General features: G+C 41.3%; 1 protein-coding gene across 4 annotated transcripts; it reads right to left on the reverse strand.

Annotated features, from left to right (window-relative positions):
- Positions 1-570: 570 nt before the first annotated feature.
- gtf2h4 (general transcription factor IIH subunit 4) lies at positions 571-18,211 on the reverse strand. Of its 4 annotated transcripts, none has more exon segments than NM_001015845.1 (15): positions 571-1,991; positions 2,873-2,951; positions 3,056-3,103; positions 3,606-3,736; positions 4,108-4,240; positions 4,827-4,910; positions 5,467-5,535; positions 6,480-6,588; positions 7,410-7,498; positions 8,100-8,196; positions 14,029-14,160; positions 14,880-14,984; positions 15,342-15,514; positions 16,210-16,313; positions 18,068-18,163. In NM_001015845.1, coding segments are annotated over 13 exon segments (1,368 nt in total). In that variant the 5' UTR covers positions 15,461-15,514; positions 16,210-16,313; positions 18,068-18,163; the 3' UTR covers positions 571-1,818.
- Positions 18,212-24,822: the final 6,611 nt, after the last annotated feature.

Here is a 24,822-nt window from a genome sequence, read left to right on the forward strand (position 1 = left end):
ACACATATTTTTTTAGCAACCTCTGAATAATGTGAAGCCTAGAAATACAGGCATGGTTCCTGCACTGTTAAAACAGCTTCTCAGTGGTGTAATTTTCATGGATGCTTCAACCATTCACCAGGTCACTGTAGCAGTGTTGGAACAGCATCAAGTTAATGATCAAGGGTCATTAACTTATTAGGGTACATTTAAGAAGGACTAAATGCAAAAGCAGGAGTGCTAAGGAACACAAAATTGCATCCACTATAATTTAAGAGGCTATTGGACTTTCCCATGTCGCTATGGTCCACACCCTGTGCCACATTATAAACGCACCGCAGGGTACAAGGGCACAGCAATGGTGGGCACAAGAGTGTGTGCATTAAAGGACAAGGAAACATACGGGCTTCTAATAAACGCTTTACACTGATACCTTATGCAGCACAGGGCTCTCCAGCTTGCATTTTTTGAATTATACACAAGCTAGGGGCTTTCAAGGTGATACCTATATGCTCCCCACCTCACACCCTCCTGTATGAGTTTTTGCCGTTCTACAACTTTTAAGAGTTGTAAACCCAAACATAAAACTTGGCTTTATGAAATCAGTTTTAATTGTAAGCAACTTTACAAAATCATTAAACATTTGTAATAAAAGTATTTATAATCATCATAAGCATGTTCTGTTTGTCCTTTGCTACTTCCTTCAGTTCTGATGCTGAAACAATTCAGCTGCTGATTGGCTGCTGAAAATGATGATTATGCACCCTTTACTGCTACACACTCTAAATAGGGTCATAATTGGGCCTGTTTTTTCCATTTTGCCCATTTAGGATCACACCAAACGGTCGATTAACCAGAGTATTTCTTCCATCTAACAAGGAAAACAATCTAGGTAATTATTTTATTTATCTTTATTACTTATAATGTTCACTGTTATATAGTGGAGATTCTTTATTACAAAACCTTTGTAGCATCAACTTTCATATATTTGAACAGCTCTCTAGATTTACTGATGTGCAAAACGGAAAAGCAAAAAGGTTCTTCATGAAAAACCTTTTTCGTTGTATTAGAATAACAGTGCATTTAAATCTGTACAATGAACTTAATTATACTAATTCAGCAAAACATAGTTGGGGCAGTGCTGTCCAATTTGTTATATTTCATGGACCGATTATGTCTCCTACAGTGTTTTTGCAGGGCAGATTATATTAAAATAATGTCAATCATGAATAATGGTGAAAAAGTATGAAGGAGATGTAGTTCCTCTCACTTCTGCAGCTTCCAATTCACCATCCACCTGACAAGCGGAGGCAGATATTATTTTCAATTTGTTGGGACTGTGATGCGACAGGACTTTAGGGTGGTCTGTTGAAACTGAACCTTGGAGGTGTCAAACATGACAGCTGTTTGGATAGCATGGTTGAAACTGGCCAAGCTAATATAAGCTGGGTATTGTTTTCAGGGGTCCAACGTAAACATCTGCACTGTATGGATAATACCCTCTTTCTCAATTCACAATTTACAGATGGAGCAAAGTTTGCCACACAGTAGTAACACTGAAGACAATAAGGACATATAACTTGCTTTATCTGGTGTCTAAGGAAGTGATTTTACAGTCTTTCATAACACACGGCAGCCATCATTATAACCCTTTCAATCCTAGGACCCTAAAAAGCAAGATTTGGGAACAAAACCCCCTTTGATGATGAAAAGATTATGACATTGAGGGTGTTCCTTAGCAGCAAATGATAGTAAATATTAGTTTTTTTGTCACAAAACTGGAAGACCCCATATAAAAGTTACAGTTGTTTCACCCAGAGTGACCATGACATGTAAAGCTTAGGAGCTGTGCTTTTGGCGTTTCCAGAAGCGCTTAACATCAGAATGTCCTCCAGGTGTCACCACCATCACACGCTTGGCTGGATTCTCAAACACCAGCACTCCAAGGTCTCGTGCATAATTTCTCAAAAGTTCAAAGTCCACTTGGGATAAAAACTGGTTGTACAGGACACCTAATGGAGAGAAAAAAAAGCCAAAAAGGCAGTATTTAAACTTTACTAATAGCATAAATGCAACTTAAACCACCCCTTTAACTTTTAGTATGTTATAGAATTACCTATTTCTAGCAACTGGTCTTCACTATTTATTTATTTTTTTACAGTTTTTTATTATTTTCCTTCCTCTTCTGCATCTTTCAAGCTTTCAAATGGGGTCACTGAGCCTGGCAGCAAAATGCTGATGCTCGGTTAGCTAACAATTTTATGATTGTTACTTTTTATTCCTTATCTTTCTTTTCAGTCACTCTGCAATTCATATTCTAGTCTCTCATTCTAACTACTGCCTGGTTTCTAAGGAAAATTAGACCCTAGCAAGCAGATAGCTGCTGAAATTCCAAACTGGAGAGCTGTAAACAAAAAGGTAAATAACTGAAAAAAACTGAAAAATGAAAACCATCTGCAGTTTGTCTCAGAATACCAATACCAACATCATACTAAAAGTTAATTTAATGGTGAACAACCCCTATATAAGATTCAAATGGCAAGGAATGGATAAATCACTACAATTGTACAGAATTGTTTGTGCTCATCTCTGCTCACAGGAGCGACTTAATTTTAACAACCTTAGTATCACTGACGTTGTAAGCATCTTATATATGACTCTAGAGCTGTGATTTTGTTATTCAGTCATTGAAAGATTTACATATGTTGAGAAGTGATACCAAATGTTATTTGGATAAGGAAGAGTAGGACTACAATAATTTGTCTGCAACATGTTCTAGGGCAGTGGGTTAGTAGCTTTTCAGCTGTATATAATAATTTTTTTTAAAATAACTGAACAGGTAACCAAACATGAAAAAGACCAAGTAATTACATCATAAATGGCAGCATTTTACCTTCAGAGAAACGTAGACGGTCTCTCTCCAGTTCCCACAGTCGAATTTGGTCAGTAATTGTTGGTGGAAGCACTGGGTTCTGGAAAGAGGCATATGTAGAAAATTGCAAAAATGCACATAAAGTTGAATTGTTTCCAACCCATTGTAGCAGGAAAATATCTATCACTTGTATCCACATCTCACCTGCTGCAACATCACTGGATGTGCTCTTGTCCTCAGAAAATGGATTATCTGCAGAAACCAAAAATAATTAGTTGGATATTTATAGAAATACTAAGACATTCAAGAATCTTAAACAGATACTGACACCACAAATGTCTTTGCATGCTATTTATAATTTTGCCTTAAAAGTTGCAGAAGTTTTGAAATTACCTATCTGATCCCCCATGTTCCTCTATGACCATACTACAGAATGTATCATTTAGAATGTACGTATATATGTATGTATGTATCTATCATTTCTTTGATGCACTAAAACAACTGATGTATCTTCTACTACATTTTTTCTCACCATTATTGCCAAGGAATTTTTGACTTTTAGAAATATGCATTTATTATAGATCATATACCCCTATAGTACCCTTCAACCTCACTTGGAAGTAGATAATCCAAATTCTTTTTTACTTATAATATACATATAAATCAAATCTACAAAATCTACATAATGTTCCCAGTTATGAACAGTTATGCTGTAATACAGAAATAAAAGAAAAGAATGTGTACAAATTGTTACCTGCTCAGCGGTGATGCCATTTCCTATAGCTTGCTGTACATTCTCTCGAGTGACCTGTGCCACAACCAGGTTTGGGAAGCGATACAGCATTTCAGAAAACAGGGCAATCAGAGCAATCTGCAGCTCTGAATCTAAAGAGATGTGAATATTTAGAATGTTATTACCTATGACTAATTTGCCATTTCTAATTTACCAGTAAATAAAAACACATTCTGCAACTCATAAAGTAAGTACAGCTGTGTATTAAAAAAATATATGTTAAAGGGGTAGTTAACTAAAACTTTCAAGTATGATTAACAGTAATAACAGTAATAACAGTTTTATTAAAACAGATTGCAACTTAGTGGTCCAAAAGCTGCAATGTCTATGCAAATGAACACAAAAAACATAATTACAGTTAGTATCATTTTTTAGAAATAGCATTCAGTTGCTTTGATGTCAAACACAGAGCTTTATATCACAATACAGGGCAAAAGAAATGGGGTTTATTAGCATTACTAACCTGTGTATGCATATATTCTGTAGTTTGTTTCCACAACAATAAACCCTTGCTTATGGCTGTCAACAACTGATCCAGATATTCCAGATGCGAGGTTTATAGCCAGACGTGTTGGATAGTAACGGCGGGACTTTCTCTGTTGGTGTAAAAAAAAAAAAGGTATACATTGTTTATTATATATATGTCCAAAAAGTGCTGCAAACTGATCAGAGAGAGCATTGTTTTGGGGCCATGTGCATGCTAATAAGCAGCTGACTGAGTCAAACTACTGGCAGCCAATATCTGCCTTGTATGATAACTTTAGTTTTGTTTTAATCTTTCTCCTAATTTTTATTACAACTGAATAGCAGTGCTGTGTTAATCTTCCATTTTTCCATACTAGCAATACATGGCAGGTTGTTAAGTGTTTGTTAATATTAACGTTTTGGATGATATTTGACATGATTTTAATTTAGCTGGGCGAGTTTTAATGACATGGAGAAAGCCTTTTTATAAAGTCCAATTCATGAAGAACATATGGTTATGGCATTTAGAGCCATCTGACACCTGATATTTGCAATGCTAATTAAAATGGACATGCAAAGTAGTGGAACCCAATGTCAAAAGAAAGCAGCAATGAAAACACCCTTTGTGCCATATATATATATATTTATATATATAAATATATATATAATATATAGTATCCCTATTTATATTTATAACATATATATCCACCCACTCACCTTTCTTTGAAACACAAGGCCGAATTCACGCAAGTGTTGAAGAAAAGTAAGTAAGGAATCACTCATCCCTTCCACAGAGTAATCCTTTGGATGGAACAGAAAGAGTTTGTACACACAAGAAAGTAACATTTGATTTCCCTCTTTTCCCACACCTTGCTCAGGCAACTCATCAGTCTAGCATTTTATATAGGAAAGCAATTGCTTTATTTTATTAATACACAGACAGGAAAAGTAAAGTCTGTCCCTGTATGTGTATTAATAATTATATAGGTAAAGTCTTTAATACCAACAACATCAGTCAGAGAAAAGAATGTCAAAAGTTGACAGAATGGCAGGTGGAATGTTAACCTTCCCTTGTGGCCTTGTGCATTGATATGCTCATAGAATTCCTCAGTGACTTCCAATATCTTCATAGTTACAATAGGTGGTACATTATTCCATATTTCAATAATGATATTGTATACCTCCCAATGCACAGCCCCGTCCCATAGACCCAACTGGCATCCATATCCTTTGCATTCATACTGGCTCCTCTTAAATACTAAAAATCCTACAGTTTGGGCCCATTCTTTGTGTTATTCATCTGTGGCACTCATTAGTCTTTTACACTGATCTCAAATGTTGCAGCATTTTAGCTTACCTTTCCCAATGTTGAGAAGCTTAACTGGAACATGAAGGAGAGTATTTCCACCAGAATCATCCCACGAGACTTAAATAAACAAGGCCGTATTATTAATTGCAAGATGAGAATATGATACTTATTATATATAATATAATAGCATCAGTTTATACACTAAACCATTTAGAGACCTAACAGTAACAGTCAAACAGCAAAGTCTCAGTCCATTTGCCATTAAGTTATTTCATTTATACGAAGAAACTTCTACAATTTCACCTGCCCCCTCTAAATGTAATGTGGCTAAACGTAGGCTTTGCACCATGCTTAATAAACAAGCCCTAGTATGTGTCAAGTAGGTATCTTATCTAGGGGCACTGTATTGAGTAAACTGGACATTACTAGGTTGATTTAGACCAGGGGTCCCCAACCTTTCTTAATCGGAAGCCACAATCAAATGTAAAAAGAATTGGTGCCAAATAAGGGCTAAGACTGGCTATAAGGTAGCCTTTATGCACACTATAAGCTTACAGGAGACTCTATTTCAATGATCCCCAACCAGTGGTTCATGAGCAACATGTTGCTCACCGACCCCCTTGCCCGACTTGTGGCAAGTTTTGGTTGAAATAAAACAAGATTTACTACGAAATAAAGCCTCCTGTAAGCTGATAGTGTGCATAGAGGCTGCCTAATAACCAATCTTAGCCCTTATTTGGCACCTCCATGAACTTTTATGATGCATGTGTTGCTCTCCATGTTGTTTTTCATTTGACTATGAGGAATAAGAAAGGTTGGGGATCCCTGCTTTATTTGGTAGTAAATCTTGTTTTTATTCAACCAAAACTTGCCACCAAGTCAGGAATTCTATAATAACTACCTGGTTTGGGGGCACGGAGAGCAACATCCAAGGGGTCGGTAAGCAACATGTTGACCTTTTTTGGCATAGGTGGCAAAGGATGAAGAAAATCATCTCATTCTTTAATAGGTGAGGGAATAAATGATCGCGGATACAAATATGTGACAAAAGATTTACTTACCTCTGCGGATTTGAGATATTGAAGCATAAAATACCAGAGCTGAGAAGGTGTGTCCAAAAGCAAAAATTGGAAGCCAGCTGATGAAATACAGGGGGCTTCCCCAGACTCACTACAAGAAAAATAAAATGCGCAGAACGGAATTAGTAAAAACACACATATATCTTTATGAAAAACACAAAAATAGCATCACGGGGTGTATTTTCTAAAAAGGAGCAAGTTTACCTCAGTGAAGCAACTCAGCACAACCAATCAGCTATTATCTGTGATCAGTCTCTTGCAGGTAGATTAACAATAATATATTTTTGATTGGTTGCTATGACCTACTGCAATTGAACAAACTGAACCACTGTAAATACATAAGCCCCACAAATTACAACTGAATTACAAAAGGTTGGCTCATTAAAACATTAATTTTATGATCTCAAATTTATGTCTGCTTGTGCTTTGGCACATAACCATAAACAAGCTGCATCAGACAGGTTTTAACCCAGAAATGCTCAAAAGCAATATAACAGGTGGTTTCCTACTAGCTGAAATATGCTGGCAGAAAAATGTTATGTGCAGAAAGAATCACCGGCCCTTTTCTATTTAAATGACAGATATATCTCCAATATTATGTATACACAACAGAGGGGTAGCTGATGTTTCTCTGCTGTTGTATATGGTACTTGTGCCACTGGCCTGATATTTACATTGGTTTGAAATTACTCTTCAGGTTTATGCTATTTTTCAGGATTACGGCTATCCTTTACCTACAGCAATCCCCAATATATTTATATATATGCCGTGAACACAAAAATAAATGACTTGGCCAAATGACACATAAGTCGTTTTTTTAATAAATAAGATATGTGAATATAAGTTATATACATAAGGATGTTAATAAGTATACTCAGAACAAGCAATGCGTGCAATGAGAACAGGTCTTACCTTTTCATAAGGCCGGCCTGTATAAGCAGTTGTGCCAAGTCCTGGCTAACAGCAGCACTTGGAGACCCAACCATAAAATGTAAAATAACCTAATACAAAACACGAAACATAATAGTTTTATTACATTAGGGATTAGAACAAATTATAAATAAAACACACAATAACAGAATTTTTTATTGAACAAATCTATTCAAATGGGAATGTTAAAGACAACATTTATAATGGTAAGCCACACAGTTACTGGGTTACTAATGATTACTGCAGATGTACAATACAGGTATGGGGATCTGTTATCCGGAAACCTGTTATCCAGAAAGCTCTGAATTACGGAAAGCCTGTCTCCCATAGACTCCATTTTAATCAAATAATTCAGATTTTTAAAATTGATTTCCTTTTCCTCTGTAAAAATAAAACAGTACTTGATCCCAACTAAGATATAATTAATACTTATTGGATGTAAAACAGTCCTATTGGGTTTAATTAAATTTTTATTGATTTCTTTAGTAGACTTATGGTATAAAGATTCAAATTATGCAAAGATTTTGCAGAGTACCCTTGGTCCCAAGTATTCTGGATAACTGCTCCTATACCTGTACTATAAGTTTCATATCAACACATACATTAACCAAATATTTTAGTTAGCAAAAGAAAAGCAGAAGTATTAAACAAATAAAATAAAGTAGTGCCCACCTCCCATCTCTCTTCTGCATACTTATCCAACGAGACCACATCTTTTCCATGTTTATCAGGGCCTAGTAGGCAACCATCATCTGCCCAAGGTTTTCCCCTATGAAGGTAAGAAAAACACAGTACAAAATCAGCCATGGGATACTGTACCTGGGCAGACTTTACCCCCAAATGTAATAAAAGGTGCTAAGTTTGCACAGGAGCAGTAAATCTCAGCAACCAATAAAATATTTGCTTTAAAACAGGTAACTATATTATTACAAAAACATCATTAGTGTCTCATAATTACATAACTACTGTCTGGTTCACTGGTCTTCCTATGTGATTCTCCACTAGGGATATATGATTCTCGCCCACAGTAAGTAAGACATCCTTGGATTTGAATAAATACTTACTCAAATCAGGCCTGGCCTTAAAGTTCACCTGGGCCTGGCTAGAACCATTCAGGTCCACTCTGGATATTAAAGAGATGGCTTTACTTGAGGTATATATTAATGCAAATAATTACAATAAAGAGTATTAATAATAGCTCATGCATATTGAAAGCTAATGACAATGCTGAGAGACATCTACCAACACAACATGTTACCAATTAACCATATTTTATTCCATTGTGCAATTCCCATGACTTGAAATCATCCATCCTTGCTTTAGAATAACTGCATCTCTCTGTCCTCTTTAAGCACTCATCTCAGCACAATAGCTATTTCAGAACAGTGTCCAGATTGGTACTTGTGCAGTTGATGTGTTTTTTAGGACTATTTGTGACTTCCTTAGCCTAGCTCTAGCAATGCTTGCGACAGGAGAAAACAGCGTGTGTACAAATTATAAATTATATATTTACATTTCTCAAGTTTCATAAAAAGGGATTTCTTACTTACCGTAAAATCCTTTTCTCTCTAGTCCTATGGGGGACACAGGGACCATGGGGTTAAATCCCCTCCCATCAGGAGGCAGGACACTTTTACAGAGCTGAATGCTCCTCCTCCTCCCCTATATAATGCCCTTCTCCCACCAGGCACTCAGTTGTGTAACAAGAACCGAGCAAAATGCTAACTAAAACGTAACCGTTAAACTTGGCTGAGAAGAACAAGATCATCTCCCTTGTTTTCTGGGAAGGGAGGTCCTGTGTCCCCCATAGGACTAGAGAGAAAAGGATTTTACGGTAAGTAAGAAATCCCTTTTTCTCTTACGTCCTGGGGGACACAGGGACCATGGGGACATACCAAAGAGTCCCCTAACAGGGAGGGAGAAAACAGATAACTCAGGTATTACTAAGGTAACTTAGTTTATGATACTACCGCTTGTAGTACCTTACGTCCAAATGCCGCCTGAGCGGAGGCAAAGGTATCAAACCTATAGAACTTTGTAAATGTGTGTGCAGAGGACCAGGTTGCTGCCCTGCACAACTGTTCAGCTGATGCCATGTTCCTACACGCCCATGAGGTACTGATTGCTCTTGTAGAATGGGCTGTAATTCTAAATGGAGGTGGTCTTTGTAGGGAAATGTATGCCTGACGTACCGCTTCCTTAATCCATCTGGCTATCGTGGCCTTAGACGCTGGTAGTCCTTTTCTGCTGCCAGATGGGATGACAAACAGTGATTTTGATTTGCGGAAATGAGCCGTGCGATCCACATACGTATGTAAGGCTCTTACCACATCCAGATTGTGTAGTCTGGCTTCTTTTTCGTTCTTAGGAGAAGAACAGAATGAAGGAATCACTATTTCCTCGTTCAAATGAAATGATGATACCACCTTTGGTAAAAATGAAGGCATCGTTCTCAATACTGCTTTCTCCTCGTGAAATATCAAGTATGGAGATTCGCAAGATAATGCATTGAGTTCCGAAACTCTGCGAGCTGAAGAAATCGCTAACAGGAATACGACCTTCCATGTGAGCCATCTTAGCTCCACTATAGGTAACGGCTCAAATGGAGAATTTATTAGGGCCGAAAGAACCGCATTGAGGTCCCAAGGAGGAACTGGCGATCTCACTGGTGGCGCAATATGAGCTACCCCCTGTAGAAATGTTCTTACATCTTCCTGTAGCGCGAGTCGCGATTGTAGAAGAATAGAAAGAGCCGATACCTGGACCTTAAGAGTACCTAGGCTTAAGCCCTTTTTCAAACCATCCTGCAGGAATTGAAGAACCATGGGAACTCCTGCACCTTGGTAAGAGAGGCTCCTGTCCAAACACCATTCCATGAACAGCTTCCAAATCCTGTGGTATGCCTTGGAAGACACCTTCTTCCTGGCTTTAATCATAGTTTGTGCCACTTCAGATGAAAATCCTTTCCTGGTCCAGATTAGTTTCTCAATTTCCAAGCCATCAAATTGAACATTCCTGGATTGGGATGTAGAATAGGACCCTGGCTTAGAAGATCTATTCTTTGTGGTAATTTTATTGGTGTTTCCACTGAGAGGTTCATCAGGGTTGTAAACCAAGATCTCCTTGGCCAGTATGGTGCGATGACAATGAACGTACCCTCTTCTTGCCTTATTCTTTTTAGAATACGTGGCAACATCGCTATCGGAGGGAATACATACGCTAGTGAGAATACCCATCTCGCTGTCATGGCATCCGCCTCCTCTGCCAGAGGGTCCCTGGTCTTTGCTATGAATCTGTCTGTCTTTCGGTTGTGACGAGACGCCATGAGGTCCAGGTCTGGCTGACCCCAGCTGGCCGTGATGAGATCGAAGACCTCTCCGTTCAGTTCCCATTCTGTCGGATCCACATAATGTCGACTTAGATAATCCGCCTCCCAGTTTTTTACACCTGGTATGTGGACTGCTGAGATTTGATTTATTCTTGACTCTGCCCAGCGAAATATCTTGCTTATCTCGTTTGCCGCTGCAAGGCTCTTCGTCCCTCCTTGTCTGTTCAGATATGCTACAGCCGTAGCGTTGTCCGACTGGATTCGGATATCTCGGTCTGTCAACTGATTCTCCCAGCGAAGTAGTGCTTGGAAGATTGCTCTGATCTCCAGTATATTTATCGGAAGTTTCTTTTCCGATTCTGACCATAGACCCTGGGCTATCTGTGTCTGGAATGTTGCTCCCCAGCCCGACAGGCTGGCATCCGTCGTTATCACCTGCCATGCTGGTTCCTCTATCGACCGGCCTTGAGACAGATGTGCTGGCATTGTCCACCACTCCAGTGATCTCCATGCCCTGACATCGAGATTGATTCTGTGTGAGAGGCATTCGTGTCTCTTCCATTCTGATATTATGTTTCGTTGAAGTGGCCTGATATGAAACTGCGCGAATCGAACAGCTTCCGTTGAGGATACCATCATTCCCAACACTTTCATACAGTGGCGAATTGATGGCTTGTGAGTTGTCTGTAGGTCCTGTACCGATGAGATAAGTCTGTGTGTCTTCTCTTCCGGAAGAAGAACCTTTCCTTGAAGGGTATCGAAAAGAAACCCTAGAAAAGGCATCCTCTGGGATGGGACAAGGGACGATTTTTGTCTGTTGATTATCCATCCGAATTCCTGTAGGGTCTGCATAGTCTTCTCTAGATCTCTCTCTGCTTGATGCTTTGATCGAGCCTTGACCAAAAGGTCGTCCAAGTATGGAGTGATACACACTCCTTGGACTCGGAGGTGGGCTGCCATTGTAGCCATTATTTTTGTGAATATCCGTGGTGCTGATGAGAGCCCGAAGGGTAAGGCTGTGAACTGAAAGTGCTGACCCTGGAATGCAAACCGAAGATACGCTTGATGAGGTGGGAATATCGGAACATGAAGGTAGGCGTCCTTCATGTCCAGTGATGTTAAGAATTCCCCTGGCTCCATTGCTCGAATAACTGAGCGTACCGATTCCATCTTGAATCGTCGGTAGATGATCCATTTGTTTAGGCGTTTGAGATCGAGAACCGGACGGAATGTCCCGTTCTTTTTTGGTACCACAAATAGGTTTGAATAAAAACCTGTGAAATGATGATCTGGAGGTACTGGAATCACTACGTTGGATTGAATCAGTTCCTTTACCACCGAAAGAAATGCAGACTGTTTTAGAGGATCTCTTGCACCCTGGACATAAGGAATCTTGTCGGGGGAAGTCGACGGAACTCGAGGTGATAACCTGATGAAATGGTTTCGGTTACCCAGGGATCTGCTATGTGTCTTGTCCAATTTTCTGCAAAGTATTGTAGTTTTCCCCCTACCGGCAGATCTAGTCGTGATCTGATCTGCCAGTCATGCTGACGATTGTTTGTCATTGGGAGTCTTGTTTGAGGATTTTCTGGATTGCCAGGTTGGCTTGCCCTTTGGGCTGTATCTTCCCTTATGATGAAACTGTCTGGTTGGAGATGAACTCTTGGAGTTACGAAATCCTTGGCCCCGAAAAAATCTCCTCTTTCCTGTTGAGGGGTTGTTTTTGGGCTTTGTTTGGGGTAAGAGTGTACTCTTACCCCCCGTAGCTTGAGAAATAATTTTTTCCAGTTCCTCACCAAATAAACGTGAACCCTTAAAGGGTAGTGAGGTAAGAGATCTTTTAGAGCTCAGGTCCGCAGACCAGAGACGAAGCCATAAGGCGCGGCGTGCCGCGACTGACAGAGCCGAAGAACGCGCCACGGTTTTGAGAACATCTAAGGATGCATCACTCAGGTATGAGCTTGCTTCCTGCATACGTAAGACCGAAGCTTCAATATCCTCTACGGATGCTTCCTCTCGGATCCCCGTGAGGATAAGTTCTGACCATGCCTCTAGAGCTCTACCTACCCATGCCATAGCAATGACGGGGCGAAGAGCTGCCCCCGAGGCAGTATATATAGCTTTAAGGAAACCCTCCAGCTTTTTGTCAGTGGCGTCCTTAAACGCTGAAGCGTCTGGGACTGGAAGAGCAGTGCTCTTGGAAAGCCGAGACACTGGTGCATCTACGACAGGGGGACTACCCCACTTCTCTACCTCCTCCTTAGGTATGGGGTAAAGCTTTGCAAATTTCTTAGTAATCTGAAACTTGTGTTCTGGTGTATTCCATTCTTCCTGAATAATGGCCTGTAATTGCTCATGTACTGGAAAGGAAATGGAATGACTGGTAGCCCTGCGGAATAGCCCCTTGGACTGTTTGGATGTTGACGTAGGTTCCTCGACCTTAAGCACCTCCATTACGGCAGTGATTAGGTCGTCCACCTTGTTGGAATGGTCTGTTGTGACTGAAGGATCCTCTCCCTCAGATGCTGAGGGTGAGAGTTCCCCGTCGCTGAGTGGTTCCTCCTCAGAATCTGAGGAAGACCCTAGTGTGTTGAGTGAGTCGCTAGCTGCTGTAGCTTTGCGTTTGAGTTGTCTCCTGGGTTAACCCGGAAGTACCCCCTCTGCTTCCGGATGTCACTCCCGTGATGCGCGCGAGTGCGTGCGCAACATTGGCGCGAATGTTCCCCGTGTTACTGCTCGGTTACCCCCCTTTTGCCATAGTTTACCACTTTTGGACCGCGGTCCTGTGGTTCATCCGTACCTTCCTTATTGGGGGTTTCCCTTGGCGGCCTTGCTGCCGTGATGGGAATCAACTGGGGGAGGTTAGAGGGAACCTCACACTCCCCCCTTGGGTCTACGGGCCCGTTCTCACAGATCCTGGTCCTTACAGGGACTGCCTGTGGTAAGTATCCCGCGTTGGGGGCTGACACGGTGAGCTCAGCAAGCTGTCTCAGGTCATGCCCCTGGTGCTGAGGCTAATCCCCAAACCGGCGCTTTCCTTGTGTTGGGCCTACTAAAGGCCTTTGTCAAACCTCCTGATTTTGCGAGGACACTTAAAAAACTGAGTGCCTGGTGGGAGAAGGGCATTATATAGGGGAGGAGGAGGAGCATTCAGCTCTGTAAAAGTGTCCTGCCTCCTGATGGGAGGGGATTTAACCCCATGGTCCCTGTGTCCCCCAGGACGTAAGAGAAACAGGTTTTATAGGTATGAAACTGAAAGGCTATTATACTTACCCGCCAAGCAGAGCTATTTTAAGATTTTCTCTAAAGATTGGATTGAGAATCAGACCCTGTAGCCCACCAGGAAGCTGCTGTGTGTGCCAAAGCCGTAACCCAGTCAGGACTTGTGTATTCTCCTCATGCTCCCTGAAAATTCATACATTTTTTATGTAAACATTAAAAACCTGTCCATAATGCTTTAATTTTAAAAAAAAGCACAATACAAATATTTTTTTTCTGTTTGACTTTTTGTGTTGAGTTATTTATATATTTTATTTATTTAAAGGAGAAGGAACATTTCAATCACTAAGAAGTGCCAAAATATTAGGTACACCCAGTGATTGTAATCACTTGATACCCTGGGTTGGTGCTCCTGTTAGCCGAAAACTGCGCCAGCCTGGGGTATCTGAGGCCAAGCGATCCTCTTCCATCTTCATGCTGCTTGCACATATGCAGTAGAGTGAAAAGCTGAACTTTAACAAGAAAGTCCACATTTTCACCCTACTGTGCATGTGCTGGCCCTGGGATTCTGGAGAATGAAGACAGACAGAAAAGGATCTGTCAGTCACAGATACCTAGGCACAGTGCAGTTCTTTCCTAACAGGAGTACCTGCCCGGGTTATCAGGTAAGTAATTACAATCATTTGCGATTACCTAACATTTTGGCACCCACCAGTAATTATAACTTTCCTTTTCCTCTAAAAAACAAAACAAAAACAAAACAAACAAGAAAAAAAACCACACTGAAATTTTACATCTCTTATGACAAATGACATTCAATAGGTAATCCAAAATAAACTTCCCACAGCTTTAGATTTATTATTTACTAGTCTGTTTGTGCTGAATATTTGTTTCTCAGATCTTACTTGAAATTTTCCTTCTTAACCCATAATGCAACCGCAGCTTGAGGCAAGGGTTGTTCCAGAAATAGCATACGCATCACATAATTTTTGGCCAGTCCTGGGAGTTCCCTATGAAAGTGAGAATAAAGAATTAATAATGTTCTGCATTTCTACTAGATCTGAACAATGACTCAATATGCCTTTTGTATGGACATCTGATTTACATGTATGTATATAAGCATGTATTTATACAGCACCACAAACGTATCCTGTACTTTGCAAGACATTACTGACCAACAATCTGGATATGCATGGGACCATCGAGAGCTACAGTTGTCTTGCACTTCCATTCAGTTACGCTTTTCAGGCAACAAAATCACAGCACCTTCTAACTACTGGTGGGTTTTTACTCTCTTAAATTTGAAATATATTGTTTCATAGCAAATTTAGACAGCCAATAGGTAACAGTACAGTGCCAGCACATACCTGAACACAGCCAAACATGTTGCTGGATGGTTGTACAATTGATCGAGCACCCCTGGGCTGAGTTCCTGAAGAAACTCATGCAAATTCTTACACTTCAGCTGTACCCGCTGGAGCTTCATTCCACAGAAGTCTTTTTGTTAGGGCCACTACAGTCTGTATCGTGCAATCAACATCTGTAGGCAAAACAGAACAAAGAATGGATATAAGCACAGTGTTTAACCTACAATTAATCTAAAAATGTAAATGTAAATAATGATCTTATAAAGTTTCGTTAAGGTTGAAAAATAAATAAATAAATTACTCTAAAAGCATACAAATATCACCTAAAAAAAACCAAAACCCTACCTTAATGCTGTTTAACCAAATGAACCCATATCCCTTCTAGAGGCACAATTAATATGTTCTGAAATCCACTTTCTGACTGGTCTCTGGTAGTCTCACTTTCTGGCAGCACTCACTAGTATTGAAGTTAGCATAAAAAGGAATCTTGTATTTTTTAGAGTTATGATTCCACACAAATTCTTTAAAGGGATCCATAATACTATTTTTTGTGAATAAACTTGGAGGCACCAAAGATTCTATAGTTCTACCCCTATTAAAGGTGAAGATTGGTTGGTAGAAATACGAGACTTTAGAATAGGGTCCTGTCTCCAATTGTTATGGACTATCTATCTTCTGTACACTCTCTCTCTGGAGAAAGTGGTAATAACCCAGGGTGTGCCCACTCTGACATTATGCCCTGATCAGCATAATTGCCACTCACAGAAAATTCTTTTTGTATTACAATTTTTTTTCACAATAATGTGAATTCTTAATAACATGCTTACAAACAATTTGTAATACAGTTGCTTTCTAGTACAATTCTTACCAAAAATGGTGCCAAGTGTTTCATTGGTTAGGTGATATTCTCATTCATCAGAGACATTCTTCTTGTTTCTCTAAGGATGGCATAGGAATTTCATGTTAGCAGACCTAAAACACAATTTACATTAAGTGATTAACAGGGTGCTTGCAGAGGGACAGGAGCTTCTATTGGTGTGTATGAATAGCTTCAGTTGATCACATCCTTTAAACTTTTTGTTTTGGGGAGGTAATTAATTTGGCCCTGAGTCAATTAAGGGTTCCCTTTTTTCTCCTGACATATATGCCAATGGTCTCCGCTTCAATGGAAACTCTGTTTCCAATAGCTAAATAATGTGATGACAAGAAACCAGAAAAAACAAAAATAAACCAAAAAAACCACATGTTACAGATGTGCAGGTCAGGAAAAACTCAACCCATCTCCCACCCTAACCTGCAAAACCTTAACCTGAACTTCGGGAGAAGAGAAAGAGTGCACTTCTTCTGACCTACACCCAAACCTGCAAAGGTCACCCAAATTTTAATCCTAACCAGCCTGACCTATGGGTAAACCCATGGGTTGCAGGTCAACCCGCACATTACTACTTGAGGTATAACACTTTATAACAGCCAACCATTACCCCATAACAAGGTTACAGTTATACAAAAAAAAACCTTAATATCACTCATCGTGCTACAGTACAGGTGTGTTCATGACATCCGATTGGGTGTTCTACAGGCAGAAAACAGTGGTGGTCAAACGATGGCTCAATGACCAGAAGAGCAGGAAGGAAAGAACAACTGCAGCTCCTCTTTACTTCCAAATCGGCCTAGGTACCACAGGCAACACAGTGCAGCAGCAATAGACTACATTTTCAAACCTGCCTGATCCACAAGCTTTGTGGATCAGCAACTTGCCAGCAAGTATGGAAAGTATCAGTATGGGTATTGCCAGCTTTACAGACACTGTCCACAATCTGGGGCTCGCCAAGCAATGTACACTTTCTTGCATGGGGGCCAGCTTATGTCTGGCCTGTGTTCCTCCAGCTGTCAAGACTCAGTTGTGGTTCTACAGAAGGAGGGCTGCAGTGTGGCTAGTCCCCTAGACCTGAGGGCTGCAGTGTGGCTAGTCCCCTAGACCTGAGGGCTGCAGTGTGGCTAGTCCCTTAGACCTGAGGGCTGCAGTGTGGCTAGTCCCCTAGACCTGAGGGCTGCAGTGTGGCTAGTCCCCTAGACCTGAGGGCTGCAGTGTGGCTAGTCCCCTAGACCAGAGGGCTGTAGTGTGGCTAGTCCCCTAGACCTGAGGGCTGTAGTGTGGCTAGTCCCCTAGACCTGAGGGCTGTAGTGTGGCTAGTCCCCTAGACCTGAGGGCTGCAGTGTGGCTAGTCCCCTAGACCTGAGGGCTGCAGTGTGGCTAGTCCCCTAGACCTGAGGGCTGCAGTGTGGCTAGTCCCTTAGACCTGAGGGCTGCAGTGTGGCTAGTCCCCTAGACCTGAGGGCTGCAGTGTGGCTAGTCCCCTAGACCTGAGGGCTGCAGTGTGGCTAGTCCCCTAGACCAGAGGGCTGTAGTGTGGCTAGTCCCCTAGACCTGAGGGCTGTAGTGTGGCTAGTCCCCTAGACCTGAGGGCTGTAGTGTGGCTAGTCCCCTAGACCTGAGGGCTACAGTGTGGCTAGTCCCCTAGACCTGACATACACTCCATATGAACTCTATAGCCACTCTATATTGTATTTTGGCAGCATGTGTAACTTCAACATACGAAACTTATATCCACAGGCACTTTACCAATTACTCATTACTCCAGATCAGAACTATGTGCAATGTGGACATTACGTTCTACACCTCCATAGCATGCAGCTTATAGGATAATAACAGTGCAACTGCGTACCGCTTACAGGGCCAATTTCCTTGTCACTGTGGCTGCTTAAATGTCCCCAACACCGCTTACATGTCCCAGGTCCTCGGCTCCTGCCGGGCAACTAAGGCTCAAGCGCAAGTCTCATCTCGCGAGAAGTGGCGTCACACAGCCAGTGTATCAGCGCAGTGACGCGGTACGTAGCCACGTTCGGCTAGTTCGGCTACGTTCTACTGTTCCAGTGAGCGTATACTATTAGTAGTGTGTGGTACTGTGTGCAGGGTATGGCCGGCTGCAGGCATCCACTCATAGTTTCCCTGTTTACAACTTTTTGACAGGGTAGAATTAAAAAAATCTTTTACGTTCTTTGTCCGTCACAGCCCTTATAAATACAATATTACAAAAAAATAGGAGGTTCAGTAATCATGTGTGCGACACAGGCTGCAATAATAATAAGTAATAATATAACCGCCAGAATCGCTGCTCCCAATAGTAAATCACACATGTAATGAGTTATGTCTTCTAAGAGCTCCAACTTGAGCCAGACAACAAAAAAAAGACTGAATTTTTTCTATAATCATACCACCACCATGAGAGCCTATACACCCAAGGTGCCCAAAGGGCCATGGACACAATTTAGGGACAAAACAAGGGCTTATTTAGGAGAAAATGTAATTTTGCGCTTTTAAAGGGTATTTTTTGCCACTCGGATTTTGTACACTAACCTGTAGAGCAGGGGAGGGCAAACTTTTAGGCTCAGGGGCCACATTGACTTTTAAAATTTGACAGTCGGGTCGGGCCAGCACCGTCTCCACTCGTCAGTCCCCTAGGTTTTGCGTTGCGCTTACATGCAGTCTTGACGCCAAGTCTTGCGTGATGAGACTTGCAGTGTCGGGGTTTGCTGAAAGACAAGATTGGGGACTGCGGTCTCTTAGGAAAAGTGAGACACACCAATGCTCGGCGGGCCGGATTAGTTTGCCCACCCCTGCTGTATAGCCAGGCCAAGTAGTACTGGTGCCCTAGGCAATACTGTCAGGCCAGCACCCTACATCCCCACTTCTTATTACCTAACTGGAGTTGCAAGCCCCCCTATTCTACTTTTTTTAGTTTCACACAGCCCCTGGCTTGCACTTCCCCTGTTCCTGTGATAATACCCCCTGCCCACTGCTAAGCGTGTCTTACCTTCTTACCTTTTTGTTCTGGCCCTGCTAACCTGCACCTTACTATTATGTACCAACACTCTTTAGGGGGTGTCACCATGTATGGATTGAGATCCAAAATAAGCCTTACACCGAGGCTCAAATAACCCACATCTGCCCTGCTTTGTATTTAAAGGGGACCTGTCACCCTAAGTAATAACTCCAAATTATTTTCTATATTGTTAGTTGAGCAAAATAAACTTTACTTACTCTATATAAATAATATAAATCTTGTTTCCTTCAGTCTTGGAATTACTCAATCAAAGCAAGCAGGCAGCTGCCATTTTGTGGACACTGTTATTATGACAAGCTTTGTATCATTCCAAAATCTTGTTTCTGTGCCAGAATGGGGGACCAGATGCCCAGGCCCATGCACCGGCCTCTGTCCCTCAGTACAAATGTAGAACTGTTTAAACGGCCATAGTGAGTCACACATATTTATCACTGCTTTTCCAGAAGCAAGGCATTAGCTACTATTTTAAAATCAATAAGCAATTTTTACTATTTGGGGAGTTTTTAGTTCCCTGTTAATTAACATTCCATGGAACCTCAGTCACACCTAAAATGCTATCATTTTGTCATAAATGCAGGAATATAAAGAGCAGTTGTACATGTATAAAAAAGGACATTGACTCAAGGGATGAGAACATAATTTTGCCCCTTTATAGGTCCCTGGTAAGGCCTCACCCTGAGTATGGGGGCAGTTTTGGGCTTCAGTCCTTAAGAAGGATATTAATGAGCTGGAGAGAGTGCAGAGACGTGCAACTAAACTGGTAAAGGGGATGGGAAATTTAAACTATGAGGTTAGACTGTCGAGGTTGGGGTTCTTTTCTCTGGAAAAGAGGCTCCTGCGAGGGGACATGATTACTCTGTACAAGTACATTAGAGGGGGTTATAGGCAGATAGGGGGTGTTCTTTTTTCCCATAAAAACAATCAACGCACCAGAGGTCACCCATTTAGATTAGAGGAACGGAGCTTCCATTTGAAGCAGCGTAGGTGGTTTATCACGGTGAGGGCAGTGAGGTTGGGGAATGCCCTTCCTAGTGATGTGGTAATGGCAGATTCTGTTAATGCCTTTAAGAGGGGCCTGGATGAGTTCTTGAACAATCAGAATATCCAAGGCTATTGTGATACTAATATCTACAGTTAGTACTAGTGGTTGTATTTATAGTTTATGTATGTGAGTGTATAGATTGGTAGGTGTGGGTTGTGTGTGTTGGGTTTACTTGGATGGGTTGAACTTGATGGACTCTGGTCTTTTTTCAACCCTATGTAACTATGTAGGTGGACCTTAGTGCATTTAATCCATGATGTGCCTGTATTTACAATTCTAGTAGAAATAGTAGAAGTGAGTGTGCTGTTGAATTAACTGTAAATGGGAAAACTCTTCACTGAACCTGTAATTCACAAACTTCTTGTATTTTTGTTTTGTTTTGGGCACCATCTTGTGGCTGCATAATAAACTGCCAGTCCACCAAAATGCTTTTTCACTATAGATGTCAGTAGTTTAGTAGGAAAATTAGGAAGTTTGAAATATTGACGAATGCCATTGTGCACTGTAGTGCCCTAGCTTTACTATGGAAAATATCCCCAGACCAATATTCCTTATTTACCAAGCTTAAGGGCTAAACTCCACCAGAGCTTTAGTTGAATAGTGTTGGATTGTTAAAATGCATTCTATAAGTTGGATGTAGTCACATTAATCAAAATACAATGGGACTGAAAAAATCTGATGTGTAACTACATATAACGTTTGCCATCTGACACGACTGACTGCATGCTGCGTCTTCATCTGACGAGATAAAGTCTGACAAAATTTTTTTTCCTCATTGAAATATATTGAGTGCCGCATGTGGATGCAGGAACAAAACACACCATTCAACTTGTGTGATCCAACTTACGTGCTGTTGTGTGGTGCTGCATGGCAAGATCAGATAAAATCTGACCCACAAAATCTGATCAAAATATCCCATGGAGTTTAGCCCTTAGAGTCAGCATTACTCATTCAGCAGGTAGCATTCCCCCAGCCATCACATGTAGTTAGAAATAATGCCAATGTCAGCATCCAGCAGAGTTTTAGTGCACCCAGGAACTCACACAAATACTCAGAGACAAGATGCCAAAAGAGATCTGATTACTTAATGCATTGTAATTACATCATTGCACTGGGATGATGTCACTTCTGCATTGTCAAGTGGTGATTCTGTAACCCATGGATGTTACTGTGTGACAGTTCAAGTAGCTGCCTCACTTTCCATCTGAGATAGCCTATTTGTTATCATTCATATTCCTTAACTAGCAGGATGGGTACCATATCCAAATCTATGTAAGGGACACAGAATGAGCATAGAACAGAAGCTTAGTGCTGGGTTAAGGAATGGATAGGAATGCTGCTCTGTCCCCTCAGAGTCTGACACGGTGCCATGTGTGAAGATATGGGGTGAATAACTAATTCCAGGACTCCAGGCCCTCCAGTTACCCTTGGATCTGTGCAGTATGTGGCAGAGAAAATAAGGCTTTTTTGGTTAAAATAAGGCTCTATTGGCAGCTCTAAGTCAATGGCCACATTTGCTTCCCTATATTAAACACAAATGCATGTTTTTTTTTTAGAGAGAAAGCTGGCTTATTGGTATATCAGTAAAATGCCCAGAAAAACAGCTTTAAATGACCTTCCCCAAACCATAACAAATAGCCCCTCCTTTCTAGGTGCATGTAACTTTGGAATGTTGTTGAATAGTGTTGCCTCTATATAATGAAGGGATTTGTTGTATATTGTCTAACAAGTGAGCTGTGAAAGTCTCTTGGGTTCATGTAAGGTAAGGGAGCTTGAATGGCCAGGATTGTGAACATTTTTGGTTAGAAACTAGTGCCATCTAGTGGTCTTTAAGTAACACCACACAATTATGAAAGCTTATGATTAATATATTATACAGGGTACTCTGGAAACTCTTTAGCTACATAAGTGAATTATTCTCACATTTTACAGTAATGGAAAAAGAATGTGAGGTTTGTATCTTTGACTTTGATCAGTAGTATATTTCTAGTACTGAGGCCCTGTCTTATTATTATATGCAGAGCCTTTCTTTGTAGACACTCAATTTACTCAAACATCACTCAGTCAACTCAAAAAGTAGGTGGTAACACCTTTTTCAAAGGAAGAAACAGACACGAAACAGGACTCCCTAAAATACACAAGGAAGAAGCCCATCTGAGGCCAATGGCCAGCAGCATTAACTCTGACTCATAACATTGCTAAATATGTGACCAACACCTAAACTCCAGATTCAGAACACCACAATCAGAACTCTATGGACTTTGTCTACAAAGTGCATGACGTAAAACTGGACTGACGAGACAATGATATTCTGTCATGTGACATCAATATTTAAATCAATATTTACACGACCAAAGCAATTGAAAAGGCTGAAACAAGACACCACCCTCTGCTGCAGAACAAAACTGAACCCAGAACAAGTTTGTTCTTTACTGGACCTATGTTGTAATACCACTTACTCCAAGCATAAGGAAATTTTTATAGACAAAAACATGGCTGTGCCATGGGTTGGCCTCTGTCTCACATAGTAGTGAATCTTAACATGGTGGAAGTAGAAAAGAAATCCCTTAACACCAAGGGAACAGGACCAAGTCATTGGTTCAGATATGCAATAGTTATCAAAGGGAGGTGGTACATTGTTATTGAAGTATACAGGAAACCCACTCATACTGGCCAGTATTTGCTGTTTGATTCCCACCACCCTCTGAAACATAAGCTGGGTGTTATAAGAACTCTACACCATCGAGTTAAAACTGTGGCAACCAACGCAGAGGCTAAACAGGAGGAATACAAGCATCTCAAAGGAGTTCTGAAACCTTGTGGATACAAGCAACAATCAGAGTACAACCAGACCAACAAATAGAGGGAAGAGCATAGCAAGAGAAGCCTAGACATCCCATATGTGGCTGGAACATTTGTAAAACTTTCCACAAACCTCTCTGTGTTTTTCAGACCAAGCAACTTCCTGAGACAGAAGTTGGGACACCAAAAAGACCCAACACTAAAGCAACATGTTAAGTAAGATTGTAAGCTCTACGGGGCAGGGACCTGCTTCCTATTGTGTCTCATACCACATGGCACTTATATATATATATATACATATATGTATTTATTGTATTTATTTATTATATCACTTGTCCTCCCTGTGTGTAATTTTGTATTCTGTAAGATTGTACAGCGCTGTGTACCCTTGTGGCGTTTATAAATAAAGTTATACATACATACAAGTAATATGTTCTGTGCTGTTCAGTGTAGTGAAAAGTTCTCTGATCTATACAATGGAAAGATGAAACAACTTCTCTGTATAAAGATGGCCCAATATAGGAGGGCGAACTCCCAAGGGCAAGACTCAGCAGTCTATCTATTGCTAACAATGAACAATATGCATATTTTGGACAGAGAAGACAGATGTTTTAAAGGAGTTGTGAATGAGGACATTTATGCTGAAAAAAATGTTTGGAGCATTGGCTAATGAATGTCACGATTGAACCAGATACCATACTTGCACTCAAAAAGGTAGGATTTGAGTTTAGTTCCAAAGAAGCTAAGGGAGATCCTTACAGAGGAATTCAAGGTGCTAACAGATGTGCTGCCATGTTGTCCACAATATACACTGCATTTGCAAAAATTCTACACCACTGTTAGGGGCTGATTTACTAATCCACGAACGGTCCGAAGGCGTCCGAATGCATTTTTTCGTAATGATCAGTATTTTGCAATTTTTTCGTAATGATCAGTATTTTGCAATTTTTTCGTAAATTTTTCGTAGCCTTCGCGCCGAGTACGAAAGTTTCGGATTCATTCAAGCTTCAGTATCGTGACTTTTCTTGGGCCAGGTTGGAGCTGCAGAGTGCCATTGAGTCCTATGGGAGACTTTCCTTGGGCCAGGTTGGAGCTGCAGAGTGCCATTGAGCCCTATGGGAGACTTTCCTTGGGCCGGGTTGGAGCTGCAGAGTGCCATTGAGCCCCATGGGAGACTTTCCTTGGGCCGGGTTGGAACTGCAGAGTGCCATTGAGCCCTATGGGAGACTTTCCTTGGGCCAGGTTGGAGTTGCAGAGTGCCATTGAGCCCTATGGGAGACTTTCCTTGGGCCAGGTTGGAGCTGCAGAGTGCCATTGATTCCTATGGGAGACTTTCCTTGGGCCGGGTTGGAGCTGCAGAGTGCCATTGAGTCCTATGGGAGATTTTCCTTGGGCCAGGTTGGAGCTGCAGAGTGCCATTGAGTCCTATGGGAGACTTTCCTTGGGCCAGGTTGGAGCTGCAGAGTGCCATTGAGCCCTATGGGAGACTTTCCTTGGGCCGGGTTGGAGCTGCAGAGTGCCATTGATTCCTATGGGAGACTTTCCTTGGGCCGGGTTGGAGCTGCAGAGTGCCATTGAGCCCTATGGGAGACTTTCCTTGGGCCAGGTTGGAGCTGCAGAGTGCCATTGAGCCCTATGGGAGACTTTCCTTGGGCCAGGTTGGAGCTGCAGAGTGCCATTGAGCCCTATGGGAGACTTTCCTTGGGCCAGGTTGGAGCTGCAGAGTGCCATT

This window comes from Xenopus tropicalis, chromosome 2, assembly GCF_000004195.4.
Source record: "Xenopus tropicalis strain Nigerian chromosome 2, UCB_Xtro_10.0, whole genome shotgun sequence".
In the NCBI taxonomy this organism is placed as follows: domain Eukaryota; kingdom Metazoa; phylum Chordata; class Amphibia; order Anura; family Pipidae; genus Xenopus; species Xenopus tropicalis.

Bases quoted from the DNA above. Each gene is read 5' to 3' on its own strand.
- gtf2h4 (XM_012957841.3), bottom strand. From the start codon at position 15,460: ATGAAGCTCCAGCGGGTACAGCTGAAGTGTAAGAATTTGCATGAGTTT. The intron at 14,985-15,341 runs GTATGTGCTGGC...TCACTTTCATAG, and splicing joins ACATGTTTGGCTGTGTTCAG to GGAACTCCCAGGACTGGCCA. The intron at 7,499-8,099 runs GTGGGCACTACT...GTTTTGTATTAG, and splicing joins ATGCAGAAGAGAGATGGGAG to GTTATTTTACATTTTATGGT.